A 22,335-nucleotide genomic window follows, 5' to 3' on the forward strand; every position below is an offset into this window, starting at 1 on the left:
CTCGAGGGAATTCTAAGCTTTGCTCAACTGACAGCAGTCCTTGTAGAGTTGTTTTTAAGATTCTGCCAACTATAACACCACTATAAGTGAGCCCATTGGTAGGTTGATATTGTAAGAGTAAAAAGTCTGTGGTGCTAAAACTAAATTTCAACACTGTAAAACAAAATAATTTTTTTTAGAAAATATACATAAAAAAACATAACTAATAATTCAACCCACGTGTTGGCAAGTTGCATATTGTTACCTTAGTATAAATTAGCAGAATTGGCAAAAATAATTGCATATATTATGGAATACCTTATTGACACTAATTCAATAGCTTTCTTCTTATTGGGCCACATACTTTGAAGGTCTATTAGCTGTTCAGACTAAAGAGTCCAAATTCTAATTGGTTGAATGTTTTTTTAAGGTGAACGCTGGCAGTAAGGCAGAGATGGCCTGTCTTCAGCCCAGTGACATAATCATGGAGATTAATGGACTCAATACTGGCGAGATGCTGAATGTAGAGGCACAAAACAAAATCAAGAGCTGCACGACACAACTGCAACTGCTCGTAGAAAGGTAAGGGTCCCTTTTTTCCTTAATTTACATTGCTTTTCTTTCAATACTTTCTCAGATTGTCAGTAATGGGTACAAGTGCATGAGTACTGCACTTAAATGACAGCGATGATTGGATTTTGAAATATCGAAATCAAAATCTTTTCATTCAAAAGTGACTTCAGTTCGTTCAGCGGCCATATTGTCAATGCTCCCAGGCAGCTCTTTTGGGCATGCGAAACTCCTCTGTACTTGAATTGTGGAATACTGAAGTTTCAAAAATGGCTTGCCAAACTCACATCAATGGTTTAATTAACTAATCGCACATTTTCATGTGTGATTAATTGCGCCGAACAAAGTTATTAATCTATTTTTATAGGGCTGCACGATATAACGTTTTAGCATTGATATCGCGATGTGTAGTCACACTTGATTTGACCCTTGTAAAGAGTTTTATTATAGTCTAACAGGTAGATATAGCCTACATAAATTGAATAATCAAACATTGCACAGTCTTTACTGCACATAGGTGTATAGATGAATCCTTTTTATAGCTAGAAAAGTTTTCAAGCAGTGAGCTATTTTGTGTCTTTTGCTCTTTGATCAATATTAATGAGCGACAGTAGCAGGTTTATTTGGCTGCTGTCACTTTAAGACCTCACGATGTGGAACTGACATCTTATTTTCTCACAACTCTACGTTAATTTAACAGTTTTTATCTCATTTAAGACTGTGCTTACGAGGATAATCGAGAAAATGTAAGTTTTGACATAGTTTTGTGTTTTTTGTCCATCAAGTGCGAAAGAGATCTCAATACGGCAGTGGCACGCTATTCTGTGTGTGCGTTTCAGGTTTGTTCAGAGTCGCTTCACAGACAGCGCACCAGTACAGATTTTTACATCTTATTCCACTTGAATGGTTAATAGCACTTGTATGATTTAAAGCGTGATCATATACTGTAGCGTATCCATTGGATGACCGATTTTTAAAAAAAATATTAATAAAATATTTTTTACGTGTTAAACTAATGTTAATCAAAGAACAAGGCAAAGAAAATATCACTCTCACTGTTCTTGACTTAATAACTTCTATAGCTTTAATAAGGATTTATCTATAATTGTTTCTTTTGCTCAAATAGAGTTAAAAAATCAGGTTGGTGCAGCCAGTTCGCATGTCCAGTCCCAAGCTCACATCTCAGGATACTGACTTTTCGATTGGCAACCAGAGCTTCTAATAGAAGCTGCAGTGCTGTTGAGACTTTATTGGCCCTTTTATGTTGGAGGCAGGACTTATTCTGCTGTATTGCACTTTCTCCCATTTATAGTGATCCGTCTTGGTACATACTGTATACTGTCTGTCAAAATTCAGTAACAACTGAATGTTTGAAGGAGCTAGAAATTTGTTCCATATGATGAAACTGCTCCTGAACACCAGTTCCATAAACACCTCCTAAAACGCATTGGGGACAGATGAAGCCAAAGCCAGTCTAATTATGCAGGACTTTCTTAAGATCAATTAGTCGACTAGTTTTTCAGTAATCTTACTGACTAGTTGAAGTCTGCAATTTTGCTCATCTTTACATGTCAGCACCAGTAAACAAATTTCTGGCCTCAATTGTACGTTTGCTCTCTCACACACATGCACTTTGAGCCCTGTGTCCATGTGAGTACATTTTTCCCTTCTGACCTCATGTTTCTGACCAGGCCAGAAAAAACACTGGGCCGACAATGGCACTCTAGCTGTGTGTGTGTGTGTATCTCCTGTAGCCCACAGTATGGGAGGAAGAGGGTGTGTGTCTGCCCTCTAAGTTCAAATTAGTATACTTGGATACAGAGTTATGGACGTTTCCTGCCCTTACTTGTTCCTTTTTAGTTTTCTGAAAAATCTATCATACCAAAAAACTTGCGTACATTATGTAATAGTGGAGGGACATTGACTCGTGTCTTGAATTCAGTTTGAAGAATTTGAAGAATTGTTGGCATGAATGAGTTTCCTTAAGCTGTTTTTAAAGTGTTTCCTCTTGCAAATCAGACTGCATCAAATCAGTTTATCAGCACACCTTCTGAAACTCGCACAAAACATAGGCCTGAACACCATTAAACCTTTTACTGCAAAAGCTACTGTACACTGTTTTGAAAGTATCTGAGCTACTTACACACTACTGAAAAAATGTAGTTTTGTAGGTATTGCTGCTAGAGTTGGTTTGTTACTCCCAACACTGGTCAGGAGGTCTTCATCTCTTTGTCAAAAATAACTCTTGGCTCTGGGTTACAGAGTCTAGTATTAATGGCTCCTGTGCTAACTCTCCTGCTGGTGAAGACCCTTTGATGTCTGTCTCATGTGGTTTTATAGGTTTTATTTTCTTTCCTTTTCTTATTTTACCTTACATTTTTCTGTGACATTCTTATGTAGATTCTATGTAATGATTTAATTTCTAGTGAGTTGAAAATGACCAGAATGCTGCTGTACATGTAGTGCATTAAGACGCTTTTATGCAACGCCTTCCAAAGAATAAATGTCTAGCAAGAAAGTTGCTCCAGAAACCATGTTGCAATATGGAAGAATTTTCTAAGGATTTTGCTGGGAATTTATGCATGATATATCAGCCGTGCTGCTGCATTTGTCTTTCAAAGTGTAGATCCTTGCACAGGAGCATCAGAAGACAAACTGTTTTAGTCCTCTTCAGCAATATCATGCTAAACTTTAGTCTGAGGCTCATATGTTGACACTCAAACTGAACGGGGCACACAAGTGAATGTCGTCAGTGGAAAAATGCCTTGCTGTCCCAACAGTGTTTTCTCAAGTTCTTTGAGTCAGGTATGGAGTATCGACCAGAGTGAAAGTGGTTGGAACAGGATTGTTATTTTCAGATTTGTTCTCATGTCAACTAGAACCCCAAATCAGAAAAAAGTTGGGACATTTTGTAAAAATTTGTTAATTCTATTTAAACTTTTTTTAACTGACAAAAGTTCAAAGAAAAGTTTTCCAATGTTTTCACTGACCAACATAATTGTATTTTGTAAATATGAACAAATTTTGATTTTGATGGCTGCAACACACCCCAAAAATGGGTGGGACGGAGACCAAATAAAAGTGAAAAGATTATCCAAATTAGATTATCCAACTATTTTGAAACAGTGAGTCCACATCCTCCAGTCCAATATTTTTCAAAACATTGGAAAACTTTTCCTGTACTTTTGTCAGCTAATAAAAGGTTAAAAAGAATGAACAAATAACAGATTCTTGATTTTAATGCCTTTTACAAAATGTCCCAACTTTTTCTGATAATAGTAGGAATATTAGGCTGCGGTCACTTTAAGACATAATGCATGGATCCAGAATACTGATACTGAACACATTCGCTGCCTTTCTCGACTGTTTCCGTTCACTTAAGACGTGTTTGTTAGCATACTCTCCAAGATGGGCATGTTGAGAGAATTTTCTCTGTCTCTAAAAATGTCTTTTTCAAGGGGACATATTATGCAAAATTCACTAAATGGTGTTTGAACATAAATGTGTGTCGGCAGTGTGATTTTTAACAAATCAGAAACAATGGACACTAGTGTAGATTAGATAGACTAGACTGTGCTGTTATAATGGAAACCATTTAGTTTTGCAGTTTGATGTGCAGTCATGCTGAGACAAATTTGTGTGCATCAGCACAGCGCAGTATTTTACAAGAGCTTCAGTCATGTTTATAATGTATTACCGTACTGTTTTGTGTCTCTTGTTTAAAAATACCAACACACGCATCAACAATATTTCTTCATTTTAGATGCTTCCAAAGCTCAGCTACAGACCACCTCAACTTTGAGCAAGAGACAGAAGAAACCGTGAAGGGGGGAAAAATATCCAATAGGAGGAAAGAATAAATTAAAGGGAGTATGACATTAGGATGAAATGGAGTGAAACAAAGTATTAGAGATAAAGCAATTGGAGGTAGAACCAGCAAAAAGGTAGAGGCTGAGTCAAATGTATGTGTCCGCCAGGGCTGTTCACGTCTTGTTTTCCTGGCATCACTGGGAGGATGCTCTCCCTAAGCCTCGCAGTAAATCATCTCATTGGAAATGCTCCATTTCTTTAGGTCAGGATTAAATCGGACTGTTTTATACTCTCTTAATGAAGTGTGGGTTTCAGGAGTGTCAAGCATCTTCATTGGACCAAAGCTTTTAGTTTAGTTTGAAGCGGAAATAGTTCGACAAATAAACCAGATTTGTGGCCTTGAGGGAATCCATTTTCTTAATTGATTAGCTTATACTTTTATTTTTAAGTAACTGGCGGAGTGAAGGAATACAAGTGCAGTGGGTCTTTATGTAGCAGAATTTTCAAGAAATAAAATACCTTCCCAAAACAGATCTTGGCTTAATGAGAAATAAAGCCTTCCTGGGTTTGACTGGTTTCTGAAGATGTGGAGCACCAGCTCTGAATCAGGCCCTTGTGTGGAATTCCTTGCTCATGAAGCTATAAAGAGCTTTCTGTAGCGAACATATGCCAGGGATACATTTTAAGATAAATAAACGTTTTCAGACATGTGGTGCTTCCTGGTCACGAGTTCTTCTAATGTATTTAAACAAGTCTGTCTTTTCTCTGTTGAATTTCATCAACTTGTATTCACGCTCATTATCATTCTGCATTTTGTTAAATGTACAAGTATCTGCATTTCCAAATGAGAAAGAAAATGTCACTACCTTTAGTTCCTGAAGAAAGGCAGTGTGGATTCCAATGTGGTTCTTTCTGTCAGTCTGTCAGATTTACTTGGTAGCCGAAAAAGTCTCAGGATAACATGAGATTTTCTTACCTTTTGAAGGAAGTTTTAAGTTTATCCAGCTACTTTATCAAAGCAACATACTGTATCTGACTTATAAAACATGCTTGCATCTCATGCTTGTCAAATTTGTCCAGAAATTTAATCATAAAACTATGCTTAGAAAGTGACCCAGATTAACCATGCACTTAAGTTACAGATTTGGGTTTTAAACACTGTTTTTCTTTTTTTTTTTTATAGAAAAATAAAACGCCTTGTATTAATGTTTGAATCTTTCCACACAGACCTGCTCCTCCTACTCCTGGTCAGACAAATGGAATCACAGAACAACTGGTTGGCCGGTTCCAGGTCAGTAAAAGCAAATATCAAGAGGTGTGTGTGTGTTTGTGTGTGTGTGTCCATACAATGGAAGTCAAAGGGGACCAAAAAAATTCAAAGGGTTACCAACATTCTTCAGAAAATATTCAGCAGAAGAAAGTTATACAAGTTTGAAACAATATGATTATGAGTAAATGACAGAATCATTTACATTTTTCCTTTTTGGGTGAATTATACCTTTTAACCGTTGATTCTTGACTCGTGCAAAGGGGCTCTGCTTGGGATCAGAGATTGTAAGAGGGAGAGGAGTTGCTAAAATAATTAATACTTTTTTATTATTATTTTAATGTAGGTGTTCTTCATTCACAGATTTGGTGTTCGATTTTTGTAGTTTTTAAATTTAAGTTAATCTTAAATGTTTGTATATGCTTTTTGTGTATTTATAATTATATGTTGGATTTAATATTTGAAATGGCACGAAACACACTGTGGTACTCTTCATCACCCACTGTTGTACTGGTGAATCAGAGGGTGATATGCTGCATTATATTTTCTTGTCTTGAGACTGTCTACACTGTACGCAACAAAGCGAACGTTCCAAATCCATTTGTCCTTTGTCCTGTCAGAAGTTGCGCGAGTGCTTGGAGAACATCAGAAATGGAACGGGACATCAGTTAACTGTCGGAAATTTGTCATATCACCTCGCGCTGCATCCAGTAGACAGCATCAATGATTATAAAGTGTTTTATCTGCTTTGGTCGCATCGTACCGCTCAATTCTGATGTTGTTTTGGTAGTTGTGACGTTAGGAGTAGATCCATCGTCTGCTTTACGTTAACCTGGCACTGACAGTCCTTTTACAAACTTGTTCATGCTTCGTGCAGAACCACACATCTTTCATTTACTGTATATTCTGATTCTTCAATCGCACCATCTAGTGGTCTATTCCACAGCAATCAGCAAAACAACTGATAATAGACTGCTCAAGCTGGTACTACGAGTCATCTTGAGATAATAAAAATGCCAAGATGATGTAAAATGTCATATTTTGTGCCACATAAGCGGCATAATTTCGCAGTGGGCTCTTACCACACAATCCATTTACATATAGTACTTACTTATCAGTTTCTTTTCTATAGCAATTTGGTGACTGTACACCATCACATAGCCTTGTCACGCCCCCCTTTTTATAACTCTGCATGCACCGCCTAGTTTGGGAACCACTGATATATACAATATTATTTTACGGTTCAAAAGTTTTTGGTCCGTACGATGTATTTTTTAAGGAAATTTATGAATAAATTTTTTCAAAATTTACAGTTAAAACCATTTATAATAGTGCAAAAAAATCTAATTTAAAACGAATGCTGTTCTTTTGAACTTTCTATTAATCAAAGAATCCTGAAAAAAAAAATTGGTTTCCACAGGAATATTAAGCAGCACAATTTTTTTTCAACATTGCTTTTAAAAAAAAGGATTTTTGAGTGATTTTTGAAGGATCAAAAAAATTTGATAAAAATTTAAGCTTTCCCATTACAGGAATAAATTACTTGAGAAATATATATATATTAAAATAGAAAAGTTATTTTTTATTTGTCATACTATTAAACAATATTACTGTTTTTACTGTATTTTTGATCAAATAAATGCAGCTTTGGTGAGAACAGTCGTGTATACTATATTGAAGTAGCATATACTTTTCTTTTTTCAAAATGTTGCTTTGGGTGCAAGAAGCAACAAAACGGCAGTCCATCTCTGCTACAGGCCTGTCGTGAGTGTGCTACTCTACTGAACCACTGACCCAAGGCTTAGTGTTTGGATCTCTCAGATTTGAAGCATGCCTGGTATCCATTAAGAGAAGGTGGACCACTATCTGCTTATCAAAGATTTATAGTTTGTCAGGTTGAGCTCTAATAAGACATTATTTTTTTCACGTTTCACATTTTTGTACAGCAATAATTCTGCATGTCTGCATCCGTGACATGAGAAAGGAACTTGGGAGTGTTATAAATCAGACAGAGTTCCTGTCTTTTAAATGCTAAAGGGGCTGCTGACGGGTCTCTGTTGTAACGGATACTATGATCGGAAGGATTGGGAGCCCCATAAGTCTCGGTAGTCCTTCCGTACGACCTTGTGAGAACTTGTGAAGAAACGACATTGTGAAGAAGGCACACGTGAGGGTTTAACAAGAAGCAAGACCTGAAGGCCCAAGGCTAGATGGAATATTCATGAGTCGTCACCACATCATGTTCACATTTGATCAACATACCCTGTGTTTACCAGTCAAAATTATGTGATTCAAAGCGGAGGATCTGTTACTGATCTGTGTTTTTTTTTTTTCGCTTTTGGATGTGCAGGAGGCTGTGCAGGTGAGTCGAGATGAGAACCAGAACTACAGAGAGTACACCATCTCCAGCCCAGCGTCTCTGTCTCCTGGCCCATATTCACCTGAGCCTCCACCCAGTCCCGACCGCAAAGGGGGCAACATCACACCCACCAATAAGAGGTACAACTGAACAACTTTAGTAGAGTACTGAGGTTTGCTACTGTAGCAGTAACACAACAAGATGGATTTATGTTTATACAGGATTGCTTGCTGGCAGTGCTTTTACCAAACATTGTGTTTATATACTTGCATAGAGTTTAGTATTGTACCTTGATCCACTAATGGACATTTTAAATAAGCATGCTTTTTTTTCTCTTTGTGGTCCTTCAGTATTATTGATAATGTGAAGGACAGCACTGTAGAAGCATGCGTAATGCAGTAATGAAATGTGTTATGACACCTGCATAATGCAGATTCCATTAGGATTAATGTTCCATGAAGATTCTAGCGAATCATGTTCTAGCAGTCGGCTGATGTTTTCATGACTGATGCTTTGTACCGTGCTTTTAATTACTTAATTACTTCAAATGTTCAGCTGTACAAACAGAGAAGAGTATTTCTGTAACACAAGTGTTTGCTAAGAAAATACAATCCATTAATTCAGAGTAGATTGGATGACTGAAATTAGTTGATACTAAGACCTTCAGCAAATGTTTTTTTTCTTCTGTTGAAAACAAAAAAGAGATATTTAGGAGAATGTACAAGCTGCTTTATTACATGCTTTGAAAGTGGATTGTAACTACGGCTTTCAAGCTCCAGGAACACTATAAAAGTGGGCCAAAGGACTCTTGTGCTGTATTCCAAGTCTCCTGAAGGTATATGTTAAATTTGAGTGAGGGATTGACTAGAGGTCTGCACAGGCTTTAAAATGAAGCCTGAACTCAGCCCGTACCCGAGATTGGTTAATCTGAATTGGCCAGTACAATTACATTTAAAGCCCGACACAAACCCGAAAACCGTTTCTCACAGCAAATATCTTTTTGCAATATGCTGTATTTTAGGATTGCATGCAACGATCAGCAAACAAACACAGTTTCATCAGGACACAGTGGCCCCCTCGGCAGTCAGCACACTGCAAAAGAGCAACTGCAAAAGAGAAAAAGCACATACTTACCAATTATGAAACTTGGATGGATAAACGGGTGTAAAAGTCACATAAATTCCTCCCGAACTCGCTTAAAAATAAATTGTTGACCGCAACGGTAAAACACTGCAGTTGTTTTTCCACCAACCCATACGATATTTTCTCTTTAGTTACAGACCCGAAGCTATTTATGAAACATTAAACTGAAAACAGACATCTAGAATAGACTGAAATTTAAGTCATTCTTGACTAAAGGCCCTGATATACTTAGGAATCAAAGAACAAACTGGTCTGTTTTGGACTGATTTTGTTCAAAATGACATCAAAGTTAGTTTGTAGTTTTTCTAGAGTTCGAAACTTCCTGCCAAAGCACACTTTCCAGAAATGTTCGCTATCACTGGTAAACACCTTCAAACTACCATTGGTCTGTGACGATTACGTAACTGGTACAGTTGGTGTGCTCTGGGGCTCCGCATATGACGTGTACATTTTCTCTGGTTTAATTCTCCTGTTCAGCCCATCGAGGTCAGATGTGATTAAAAACATGAACACACTGGAGAGCTGCTTTATATTTGTAATTCTACTTGACAGACTAATTTTTTTTCATGTTTAATACTATAAAGCTGCTTGCTATAAAGCAATCTGTTGAATAAAGTGCTATCGTGGTAACAATAACATAACGTGACTTGACTGGATAGTGCCGAATTGCAGAGCTGGTGCAAACATATCGCTATGATCAGATGCTTTCTTAACAGTTGTTTTCTCACTGCTGTGATTTTTTTGTTTGTTTTTTTTGTTGTTGTTGTTGTTTGTTTTGTTACTGAGAGGAAAGTGTGCCGCACATATTTACTTATCTAAATGTTGATCCGCAGCATCGGGATATTTGCTAACAGTGTACCGCTGCTCGGTTATTTTTAGCCCAAGGAGAAGAAAGAAAAATGACTTTTCAGTGAGTATATTGGTATGTAATAATACATTCTCTTCCATTGTATTGAAAAGAGCAGCTTGGACATTCTCAGTCATACGGGTTTGGAATGGTATGAGGACATGCTGTTTGCTATTTTCATTTTTGGGTGAACAAAATAATGCAGTTTTAAATTCAACTGACAATGGGAACTTTATGATTAGTGTGTAAAGTTATTCTACAGGAGACATGTTAAGACTCTTCTTCTTCCTCAAGAAGTTCATTGAGGAGATTTTTTTTTGTACCAGGTTTCCAGTAGAGTCGGCACATGGTTGATGAATGGGTCATAGCTCAGTGCTTGACTTCAGGTGAAATGTTCGCTTGTCTGTTTCCTGAAGCCCCCTCTCTCACACACGCGCACACACACTCTATCTCTCTTTACCTGTTCTTCGCAGACTTAACAGTGTAAATGCTGACCCCTGACAGACTGCAGCACATTCCACATGTCACTGCTGATGAAGCTCATTTAATTAGATTTAGCGATGGATTATGAACTAGATTAATGAATTTTGGATTAAGCAGGCAAATGCATTACAGCACAGCATGGTGTTGAGACAATAACTTGTTGCTTTTGATATCGCCCAGCCAATAAGATCAATGTTGTACATTACAATTAACACTGTATTATTTTTTTAATTCTATCATTTCAAGGCTAAAGGGATAGTCACCCATTCTGTCATTTGCTCACCCTCGTGATGGTCTTTTAAGTGTGTGTTACTTATTTTCTACTGTGTAACACAAAAGGTAAATTTTACTTAATGTACTTAATTTGCAAGTGCACCAAGAGCAGACTCCAAAATTAGAAAAAAAACTCAGTAAAAGTATGACTAAAGTAATATTTATGACAAGTGAGTGATGATCTCAGACTATTATTATTATCAATGTTGAAAATGGTTGTGCCTGCATTTTTTTTTTAAAGAATTTAATTAATAGAAAAAAAATACACACATTTGAAATGGAAATCTTTTGTAACATTATTAGTTAAAATAATTAAAAAAAAAACCTTGACCCCAAACTTTATAATGGTAGTGTATATTATACAATAATTATGTTAGAGGTAAGTGCCTGTGACTCATGGTTTTTCTCTAACACGTCTGTGTAGTTTCACATTCTTATTCACTTTTCTTGAGGTTCTTGGTCCAGTTCCTGCCTTCTGAAATGTTTAAAAAACTAAAAAATATATGGATCAAGTTCATGTAACTGCAACCCATTTCATGTCAACTGTAGTTTGCTTCAAAGTGTTCTTGAATTCAACACCAGTTCAGAAATGTCCCATGCTCTTTGTAGGGTGTACTTAAGCTAAATTTTGTTTGTTTTTCAGCCTGCAGCTCTATTCCTGGTCCTCAGAAGAGAAGAACGTACAGAGTCACAGACTGTCCCGACCTCTCTCTCAGGTACAATCACTCTCTGAACTCTTTTATATAAACCCCAAGAACAAATGACAGATGAACAAATTAACCAATAATGTTTCCATGAAATGGTTTGACAAGTATTCTTTTGTGTTGATGTATGTACTATTGAAACAAAGTCAGGGCAGGACATTCTGAAGGGCTTGTTCTTTTTTTAAATAGCCGGTAGCCTTCACAGAAGTGAGGAGAGATCTGAAGCACTGATTGCAGGATGTCTTAGGTTGTGAAAAACTGAGGGTTCTGCTTGTACCAGTTTCAATCATATGTGAAAGACAACAACACAACGTCCTAAACACAACACATTCATTTAGGAGGATATGACATTCTCATTTAGAAGACTATTTTATTAGACAAAAATGTGCATATAACCATATGAACAAGATGAGTCATCGATATCATCTTTGCAAGGATTATACATTTTTAATATAAACAAATATATTTTGCAGCTCGTATTCAATTATTATACTACTTGTGAATCAGTACTGGATGTATTACAAGTTGTCAAAAACGAGCAAGTGGAGTTGGCGAGATGAGGTCTGATAAGTTTCAATGTTGATGGGATCTACCGCGGAAAATTGATGTTAGTTCTGCCTAATGCTTCTGAGGGGCTTCCATGTGTGTTCATGTTCGTAGTACATGGTACATTGAGTCTTCTCACGGAATAGGATTGCTTTGCTCTGCTCCTGAAATCTGGCCCATAAATCCCTTTAGTTGCTGCCTATATATGACTTCATTGGAAAAGTAGGTTTTCATTGGCACAATTGAACTGGGATGCCTCTTCACAACAAGCTCCAGGATCGCACACTCAGGAAATGAGATTACGATTTCCATCCGTAAATACCGTTTGCAATAAAAGGGTTAGCATTTCCAATATTTTCATAGGGGGTGGTGAGTACATAAACTCAAAAAGGTCACCTCACTATGCTGATGTTCATGGGAGTACAACCTGGAAATGGTTAATCTAGAAAATCATTGAAACAATGTGGTTGACCTTTCTTGTAGCTTATTTTAACCTCAGGTTTATTAGCATCATAAGTAGTGCATTGCCCATGAGATCTTTATTGTACTTATTATTAGTGCTGCTCCACTATTCTCTGCCACACTGCTGATTCTGTAGCATCTTGGGGGATATATATAAAAAATGGGATGGGAGAACGGACAATAATCTGAAGGGAAAGCGTTCCAGAGCCTGTCCCAAAAACAAAAATTGAGCACATAAAGTTTGTGGGAAAGTTATTGCGAGACATGTCAGCTATTTAGTAAAAGGCTTAGTCCCACATATGTTTCTACAAGGCAGATGTCAGAGCAGGAAAAAACAGCCAGGACCTTTGATGGTTGAAGACATTCCAGTCATTTTATCATTGCTGTAGATGTTAAATAAACACACATCCATGACACAGCTTATTAAACTCAATAACATCCCAATTCCCCTGTCAGAAATGTTTGGTCCTTTTAAAGATGACCGTTTGAATGCTTCTAAACGAAACTCATGGGAGGTCTGGGAGAAGCCAGCATGATGATAGTGACACTGAGCACTGGCCTTTGTCAACAGAACATCTCAATATAGATGAGATGCTGTGAAAATATTCATGCAAAACTAGGCAGGGAGAAAGAATGAGAACTAAAGGAATAGTTTGTTCAAAAGTAATAAACTTACTATGTTTAAATTTACTATTTTATATAATTTACTTGTTCTCATGTAGTTCAGAGGGGATTGCCATCTCATTTGGATTTATACAGTCCTGCATGTGTGTTGCCAAGACACTCAACAGATTTAGCAGTGTAGACATAACATGGAGACACTATTGCAATTGAAGTGGACCAAAAAAAGAGATTTGTTCATTTTAAGGTCCAGGTACATGTGAACAGTGAGTCCAAGATCATATTTTTTATGACTAGTCAAGACAACTAATTCGAGTCTGAGTCCAGGACGATGCTCCTGAAAATATGGTCTTGGACTCAGACTTGAGATGGATTTAAGACTGATGATGCTTCCCAAATGGCATATCCGACATGTTGTCATTGTGACCTACTGCGTCAGTTGTCGCTTTACCGCCATTCACAAGTCCTCTCCTGTGACCTAATGGGATATCCAGGTGTCCATTGAAAGCGACAGAAGTAGTAAGACATCCAGGTGCTTTTCGGCTACTGTTTTCTAACTGTATTTGGACATACTACTCTGTTGGCGTACTGTTTTTCACATACTTTACTGTATATTTGGGAAGTATTAGATTTCGGATGCAGAGTGGTCTTGCATTCAGTGTTGTAGTACACAAGTTCAGACAAGGAGAACTGGTATGTTTTGATTTGATGTGTGGCATGTAGGCGTGAGCATCTGTAAAGTAACTTTTTTTGTTTGTTTGTTGTTGAGTTAGAATAAAGGCATTTCTTTTTTATTTTGCTTTTGCACATCTTATTTCAATTTAGTTATGTTCTATTTTTCCTGGATTTTAGACATCAGCAATATGAGAGGTTTATCATATTACAATTCAAACCACATAATATGACAAAATAATTGCAATATGATTTTTGTTGGCACAATATTGCAGCCCCTAATCATACATTCTCTCACAGACATCCCACCAGTGCACATGTGCTTACTGGGAGAGTGTGGTGTAGACGGAGCCTTAACCATCATGTTCAAGACACCCTACTTGCATGCCACTGTTAATATATGAAATATCTCAGCTATTATTTTGACCCACAGACATCCAAACTTTGGGCCTCCCAATAAATCAAAGCCAGCCATCCAGTTAACCCTACTAATTTACTGCCGAAACAAATCCAGTCAACATTAGGGTCGTCACCTTCTGCTCATAGCCCTCAATCTCTCTCTGCACAATCAAAACATTTTCTCATTCTTCTTTCTCAGGCTCTCTCATAACATGTATGTTACAGGGTACAGCGGCATCTGTTGTTTAGATTGTTTTGCTATAGAGCAGGCAGTTTTAGTGGAGGGATGAAGGCTGGATTTAGCCATGCCAAACAATGATTTAGATATATAAGGGAAATTCTGTATTAAATGATGCTGAAAGGCAGGAACAAGAAAGCAGCCAATGAGGTGTAGCAGCAGGGTTGATTTGCTGCCACGTTCGTGGTCAGATGGACTGGACACGCAAACATGCACGTAAACAGTCGGCTTGCTCTTTACTATCAGTGGGCTCAGAGTCTTTTATGTTCGTCTGTCATGAAGGTCTGTTGTGGGGGACTCTAGTATAATTGTGGTATTTGTTAGATCCCAAAAGGCACTTTGATGCCAGAGAGGGTTAGGATCTTTGCCTCACATATTTCTACTGGAATTTTAAGATCTGTTCAAGCTCTCTCCTCGTTTTTCATCCTCAGACTGGAATCCCTTCAGTCCTACTCCTTCCTCTCTTCCTCTTCAGGGAAAACTTGCATTCTTCTAGTCTTAGTTTGCTCCAGCACTTAACAGTCTTGGCATAATCTCTGTGTAAAGATGTGCTTTTGAGTGTGTGGGTGTGTGTGGTGATCTTTCCGACATCTTACACACATTATTTTGAAATTGTGTGGCATGAATGGTGCAAAAAGTTCCTTGGTTTTGTGTGGTTTGGCTGTATAAATGAATGGAAAGCACACTGTGCACAAAATTAGTTTTTTTCCTCTGTACTTACAAGTACATGTTTTTAGCAGGGGCGTTTCCTCCAAGGAGGCAAGAAAGGCAGTGCCGCCTCAAAAAAATTGGATGAGAAAATCCATATTGCAAAATTAAAACAACAGAAATATTACAATATGTGATATTAAAAAGTGTATAAATCACTTTTTTTTCTAAAGTAACACTGTTCGACAGTGACCCCCGCAGGTAAAGTTACAGCGGGAGTCTGCCTCTCTCTTGCCTCCCCAGAGGCCATTGACTTTTAACAGACCCCCTAAAGCATGCGGTGGGTTTTAAGGGGAGTAATTGAGAATGAATGGGGCAAAGTCATGTGAGAGGAGGCAATGCCTCCATAGCGCCATGATTGGATATTAGTTCCTGCATTTTCACAAATCGTTCTGAATTAACAAAATTATGTCTTTATTGAGAAGACTAATTAAAAAATCAAACTTGAAATGACAGAACATTATGGCTTGGGTTTTTTAGTGAGCAATCAGCTTGCTGAAATTAAAGGTACATCATCGTGTCTGTGACATTGTTTACCAAGCTTAATGACTGATGAAAATAAATTGACTATTAAAAAGAACAGCTGAACATCAATTCACAAATGAAATTTATTGTTCAAATTGTTACGGTTTTAATTTTAGAATTTTGGAATAAATGTAAAAACACACATTAATTAGAAAAATGTGATGCATTAAGTGTAATGACTTGAATTATTGCATTTGATTTATATATATATAATTCATCAGGTGTTGTTTGGATCAACCTAAACCACTGCGTCGGACACTTTAAAACTATAGCTTGACAAGTTTCAGTCAATCTACCTTTCTGTAAAAGAAGTTAGCTAAACTATGAGCTAATAACAACAAATACACTGAAGCTACTGTATTTAAGCACATTAAAGTGAAATTGTTATTAAATTGTTGTATGCTACCTTTGAGCAGTCTGTGTGATTGAACATGCCGTATCAGATGCAGCTTCTCTAAGTCTTTTGCAGTGTAAAGATGACTTTTGGAGATCATTTTATTGGTAACAATCTATAGTGTTCTGATTGGTTGAGTTAATTAAATAAATAAATAGGCTACAATAATTTTATTATAAGACAACACGGATATATTAAAAAAGGAAATTCAAAAAATTGCCCCTGTAAATCAAATATTCCCCCTTGATGGAAAAGTTAATTTCTGACTTTGCCACCATCTATTGGTCACTTAGTTCATCTTTAAAATCAAATGTTTTCTGTACATTTTAATGTGATGCCCAAATTCACTGGTAGCATTTAAAAAAACATTGATTTTAGGTTTTAAACAACTTATACCCTCACGCTACTGAAATACTTGTCTCCACTTTCAGTTACTCCACAACACTACAGTACATGTTACATCCATACTCATGTATACACACACATCTGTACACCAGTTGTGCCTGGTGCATGGGGTCTTTTTCCTCTAATGGTCCTTTGTGATCTTTAAGTTTGGTTCAGGTAGAGGTATAATCTCCAGAGAGTGAGCTAAGGGAGGAAAAGATAGCAGGAATATCCATTAGTCCTGCTTCGAGGGGGTGTAGAGTATCCTGGGAAAAGTGGCGTGTACAATAAGGGCTCTGATGCAGATCGTTCGAGGTGTGTGGTGTTGGTTTTCTCGCCCTTCTGAGGCACAGGCTTGTCCTTGTGCGGCTGAGCCTGGTGGAGATGGGCTGAGGAGCGCTTATTCATCCCGTCTGCTTGCTGTCTCATTTTTTCTTCTCTCACTCTCTCTCTCTCTCACTCACTCTCTCTCTCTCTCTCACTCTCTCTCTCTCACTCTCTCTCTCTCTCTCTCACTCTCTCTCACTCTCACTCTCTCTTGGTCAGACCCTCCTCTCCTCCCGTTCACGCAGCTGTACAGGCACAGAGGCGGCCATTGTACCACTCTCCTCTTTTCCACTTCTCTCTCTGTTGCTCCCTTTTCGTCCTCTCCACTCTGAGTGATAGACGATGAGACATGAGTGAGACTAGAAGGGTTGTAAGGAAGGAGGAAGACTGATCATGTTTCTGTTGAAAGACTGCACAAAGTGCCTTTGAATCTACTTCCTGTTCTAGCAGAAAAAAAAAGTATTCCAGAAGCTTGAACATAATGGCTACATCACTCTTAGGCCTGTTTTGTGTATTTATTCTGGCACCCATATTACCAGGTTACAGTATTCATGCTACCCGTATGATCAGAGCGGCGCTGTGTAGCTGGAGCCTTTCAGAAATGTGAGTTTTGGCATGTTTCAGCTGACTGTTGAAAATTATTAACCTTTTTATTAACAATCTTTTGCAACATACAGTAAGCTTTCATAAAGCATCTTAAAATACTGGTGTAAACTACTCATTGTTTAAAAAAGATGTCTGTCGGGTGCGATACAAGTGACAGCCACACAAACATAAGTTTCTGTTCAATAAATCTGATAGAACGAGATAAACTGCTTTAATTATCTGGATTCAATGTAAATTAAATGTAACTTTCTTCATGAAAATTTGGTTTTACAATGATCAACTTTGTAACAATCCTTAGTGGTGTGGTAGATTTTTTCCTATACTCTAGTGCATCCATAATCGACGGCAGCCGAGTCTAACCCTATACCCTAGCGCGTCTACACATCGACGGTGGCTGAGTCTACTAACCCTGACTTGCTGCGCAGCTACTGTATAATAGCCTACAGACTTCAGACAATGCCTTCGAACATGCTTTAATCACGGCCAGAGGATCTCAGACAAATTTCAGAGAGAATCCCACCAGTAAACACAAATACAACAGTTTTTATAGAATAAGGGTATGGCAAAATTACATGATACATTACATAATTTCCCCACAATTTGATTGGTTCTTCATAGACAAGCTCTCTTGTTCCTAGGTAATCAAAAAGTTTCAAGTTTAGACGTCAGTCTAGTTTCATTTCCCGTATTTGTTATTTTTACACTCACACAATCAAAGTCATGAGTTTTCACTTGTTTCGAACACTACATTACATACAAAGGGGAAGTCAGGTAAAAGTTTATCATCATGATCTAAAGGTCAGATTTTTAAGGGCAGAAACATGATTAGTTCTTAAAGACAGTTTACTATCGTATCTATTAAAAATCCATCACAGTGGCAAACGGATAATTATTTTATCTTTTATGGCTGTATAATAATTATAGTAGTAACCTATAGAAATTGCTTATTCATCTTTTTATTTTTATCCAGAGCTCTGTTATGCCTCATAAATGTATAGCTATGTTTACTTAAAACCGGACTGATGACTCAATCGGACTTAATATCCTTTATGCAAACGTGATTTTTATAGTATTGGAAGGGGTGGTGTAGAACTGAAACAAATGTGATCAATTGGGGGGGAAAAAAAACATGAAAACACTGGAATCCAACTATTTTTAATCAGATGCACAGTGCATATAGCACTGCAATAGGATTGCAAAAACACATGCATAGCACATTTCACACACAATGGTAATTATAATGGTCAAAATAATCACAACAGATGCATAAGAAATAAAATAACAATAAAAGCAGAGCATCCTGAATCACTAAATTCCTGGCGCCTCTGTCTGAATGGAAGAGTCCGAGAGTTTCGGTTCACAATGCATCAAAAACATCCTAATTTAAAGTAATAAGCTAAATAAGTAGTTATTTTCTATCCTGTTTTTGACTCTTTTTGGAACACTCCATTTTAATGGGCTCGTCACATTCAAGACTTGGTTAGTAAACACCCATATGATTGTGTAGTTTTTCATATTAAAATAAGTACTTGGAGTTACCAGTTATAATTGACCAAGATGACTGTTTTTCTTGTAAAAAGATTTATGAACATTGTAGTTCTTATTCTTTTTATAGTTCAACCTTTTCAAAAAGTATACATTATCATTTGCTGTCATGTTTTAAATTAAGTGTTGTAATGTCGTGTAAGTGTTGTAAGTAATCCTGTGTACTTGCATCTCTTTCGTATTTACTACAACATGTGAATCAGTGGGCGGGGCTAAAGAGGCAATGATGAAGTAGGCATTGATCTTCTGCCGAGGCCGTTTTTCGTCGCACTTTGACGTAATGACAACAACATCTTGGTCTGAGCTTGGTTTCAATAAAAGCTGTTTTGGACTAACAAGAAAGTTTTGAAGCTTGCGGGATATTTTATAGTACTATGACTAATAGGTTCTCAATTCAGGACGCCTAAAATTGAAACATACCTACTGTTGAAAGCCTATGTCGAGCCTGCTGTTATAGAAATGCTTTTGCTTTGTAACCGTGAGAATAAAGCTTTCACCATTTGCAAGGTAATGACCGTTCACTAGGTTTTGGAACATAGCTAACGTTTGGTCAACTTTGCAGCTTATTTTGGCTGAGATCGTCTTTTTATGTAACATCTTGTGGAAAAATTAGACATGCACTAACTGAGAACTGACCAAACTGATGATTTCAACCAGCTCTTGCCATATTTATGAATCATACGGTCAATAAACTGTTTGCTTATATGCCGAGATCTGTCATTTGGGAATATTCCTGTTTACAGCACACTCAGCTTGAGGAGGAAAACAGTGGGTGGAGAGAAGTGTTCAGTCCATTAGGATATGCCCAGGCTGATTATGGTACTCTTGGGAGGGAGATGTGCAGCCCAACCTGCTTTGTGGCTTTAGCAACGGATCACTCCCTATTCCATTGCTATTAGTGCCCGATCACCAAGCTGGGTTGCCTGTGGGTGACTGTTTTGTGGTTGCTGAGGGTTGCCATAGTGGCAGGCCTCATCCTGTGAAAGAGCTTAAGGGTTCAGATAAAAATAAGCAATGCACCAAGCTGGTTTAAGCTGGGCATGCACTGTGCTTTTTCGTTCGATTTTGAGCCAAATTCTGACCTGTGCGACTTGTTTTTTTATGTTTTTTTTTGGGAGTCGATTCTCAGCTTTGTCGTGCAATGTTTGTCGTGCAGTGTACTGAGGGAAGCGAGAAGCAATTAACCTCTCCCAACCGGCAATCGGATGTTCAGATGAATTTCTGCCATGACAGAAATTTTGGTCTCCCCTCATGAGGGTATCGCACAGTTGAAGCAGAGCAAATGGAAATTAAACCATTTCATCTTTAATGCAACAAGAAAGAAAATTAAAAGAGGGAGATCCATAAACTAGCTATCAAACTAGCTGCAATTTACCTCCAGTTCGTGTTGCAAAATAAGCAAACCATTACTCACGTCTTCCAAGCCACCTTCGTGTACACCGGCACCTCTATTAATTTTCTTGATCAGTAGCCTAATTTACTTGTTTCACTTTATTTACTTATTTATTTAATAATTACTTCATTTTATTACCACTGGAAATGTGAACCGTTGTTTATCATTTTGCCATTGGTGATAAAGAAAAATGCGGCAATATTGGACATTTTTCTATTTAAGCCATGAATCGGTCTGTGGATTCACACAAGTAATGTGCAAACTTTGCGCGAGAGTTATCCTGATGGAAGAAGTCTCTTACCCCGTCAATTATTCACTACAGAATGTGAAAGTAAAAACTGACGAGCTTTCCACGCATATTCTCTCAGAGACGACGAGAGCGAGAAATCCTACTTCAACATATGCTGATAACGGTATAACTGTCTCAATTCATTTTTGTAATATTTCACTTGTGGCCCATATAGGCCTACGTAGTAAAACAAAAATTGAAGATTATTTTGTTAAACAAGTTGTTTTTGAAATAAAGCTTCTCTTAATTGTCATTGATAACTGATTATTGCAGGGTTCGGATATATTATATCTAAATGTTTTAAAATCATTTTCAAGGAGGAGTAAGCTAATCCATCTAAACTTTTATTATCCTTGCAGCGCGTCGGTTATGTGCTATGAATTATTGCGGGGCAAATTAATTGTAATAGCAATTTAATAAAAGTAGGCCTAATCTTAATAATAATAATAATATTTTAATACATAGGCTGAACTGCTAAATCCTCTTAATATCGATAGCTGATGCTTTTGACTCTGGATACTCGATATTATTGTCTATCAGTGCAACCCGTCACGGTGGTTATCGCGCATATTTCACACATTATAGTGTGAGCAATCAAGTAGCAGCTCGACTATCGGACTGTAGAGTGTGAGCACATAAATCGTGAGGTTTGGCTTTACATCGTATGTGATCTACATGTACAGTGTGAGATGGTAACCTTGCTGAAATCGCACAGTTTATTCCTGCTTTTACCCAAGTACCTGTGCACAGACAGTGCTGACAAAGTTCTGAAACTGCTTTCAAAAGTTGAGCTAAATTAATGTAGCTAAAAATAGATACAATAGTCATGCTCAAATACCTGCAATGTAAGCTACTGTTTAAAGAAAAGCATTTTACATAATTGAAGTCATCTAACCATAATATATTTTTAAATATACTTAAGCAGTTTCTACAGAGCAGTATTTATCTGGAAAGAAAACATTTAAGGTGACCGCACTACACAAACTGACCACATCATACCAAATACAATTGATACAACTAACATTCATTCTTAAACACTGTTGTCACTGCTTTCGACTTATAGAATGATTAACTAAATATTTTGCACAAAAATACAATGTTAAAGCTCACTTGGTGACCATATTGCCTGCATATACTATATGTACACTGCGTCTGAAATCAAATACTTCCCTACAATATAGTCTGCGAAATACAGTACGCCAGAAGAGTAGTATGTCCAAATACATAGTATTCGAAAATCAGTAGGTGAAAAGTCCCCAGATGACCTACTACTTCTGTCGAGATTCTGAAGTGGGCATTCGATGGACAATTTACTGTCCCATGAGGCCATGGGAGAGGATTCATGAATGGAAGTGAACTGATGCTGGTGGGTCACTGGACCTACTATATCCGCTAAGCTGTCATGGTCATGATTAAATTCATACTACTGATTACAAAAAGTTCCTCTCTTAAATATTTTTCTTTCACTTGTTTTCACTCAGTGTGGCAGAATACTGGCATGCTCTCCTCAGAGATCTCTCTCAATCAGTTCAGCTGGGTGAAGTGGCCCTGGTCTTATAAAGATGGGCTCACCCTCTATTTTGTGTTTGATGGCAGGCCATTGTGTGTGTGTGTGTGTGTGTGTGTGTGTGTGTGTGTGTGTGTGTGTGTGTGTGTGTGTGTGTGTGTGTGTGTGTGTGTGCGCTTGTGCATGCTGGAGCACACTCACTCGGGGGGTGTGGCTCACTGGAGCGCTCGCTTGCGGTCTCTGCCTCAGAACACAAATAAAGGCTTGACCCGCAGCAGACGGTC

At 37.6% G+C, this 22,335-nt stretch overlaps 1 protein-coding gene across 3 annotated transcripts in view; it reads left to right on the forward strand.

Moving 5' to 3' along the window:
• The window catches only part of pdlim2 (PDZ and LIM domain 2 (mystique)), a 70,102-nt gene that overhangs the window by 26,877 nt on the left and 20,890 nt on the right, over positions 1 to 22,335 (forward strand). For all 3 annotated transcript variants that reach the window (XM_077223494.1, XM_077223496.1, XM_077223495.1), the window contains exons 3-6: positions 410 to 561; positions 5,587 to 5,650; positions 7,977 to 8,125; positions 11,375 to 11,447. In XM_077223494.1, the coding sequence (XP_077079609.1) occupies positions 410 to 561; positions 5,587 to 5,650; positions 7,977 to 8,125; positions 11,375 to 11,447 (438 nt within the window). The remainder of the gene's footprint in view (positions 1 to 409; positions 562 to 5,586; positions 5,651 to 7,976; positions 8,126 to 11,374; positions 11,448 to 22,335) is intronic.

This window comes from Siphateles boraxobius, unplaced genomic scaffold (assembly GCF_051911475.1).
Source record: "Siphateles boraxobius isolate OS27281-9 unplaced genomic scaffold, OSU_SipBor_1 9, whole genome shotgun sequence".
Taxonomy (NCBI): Eukaryota; Metazoa; Chordata; class Actinopteri; order Cypriniformes; family Leuciscidae; genus Siphateles; species Siphateles boraxobius.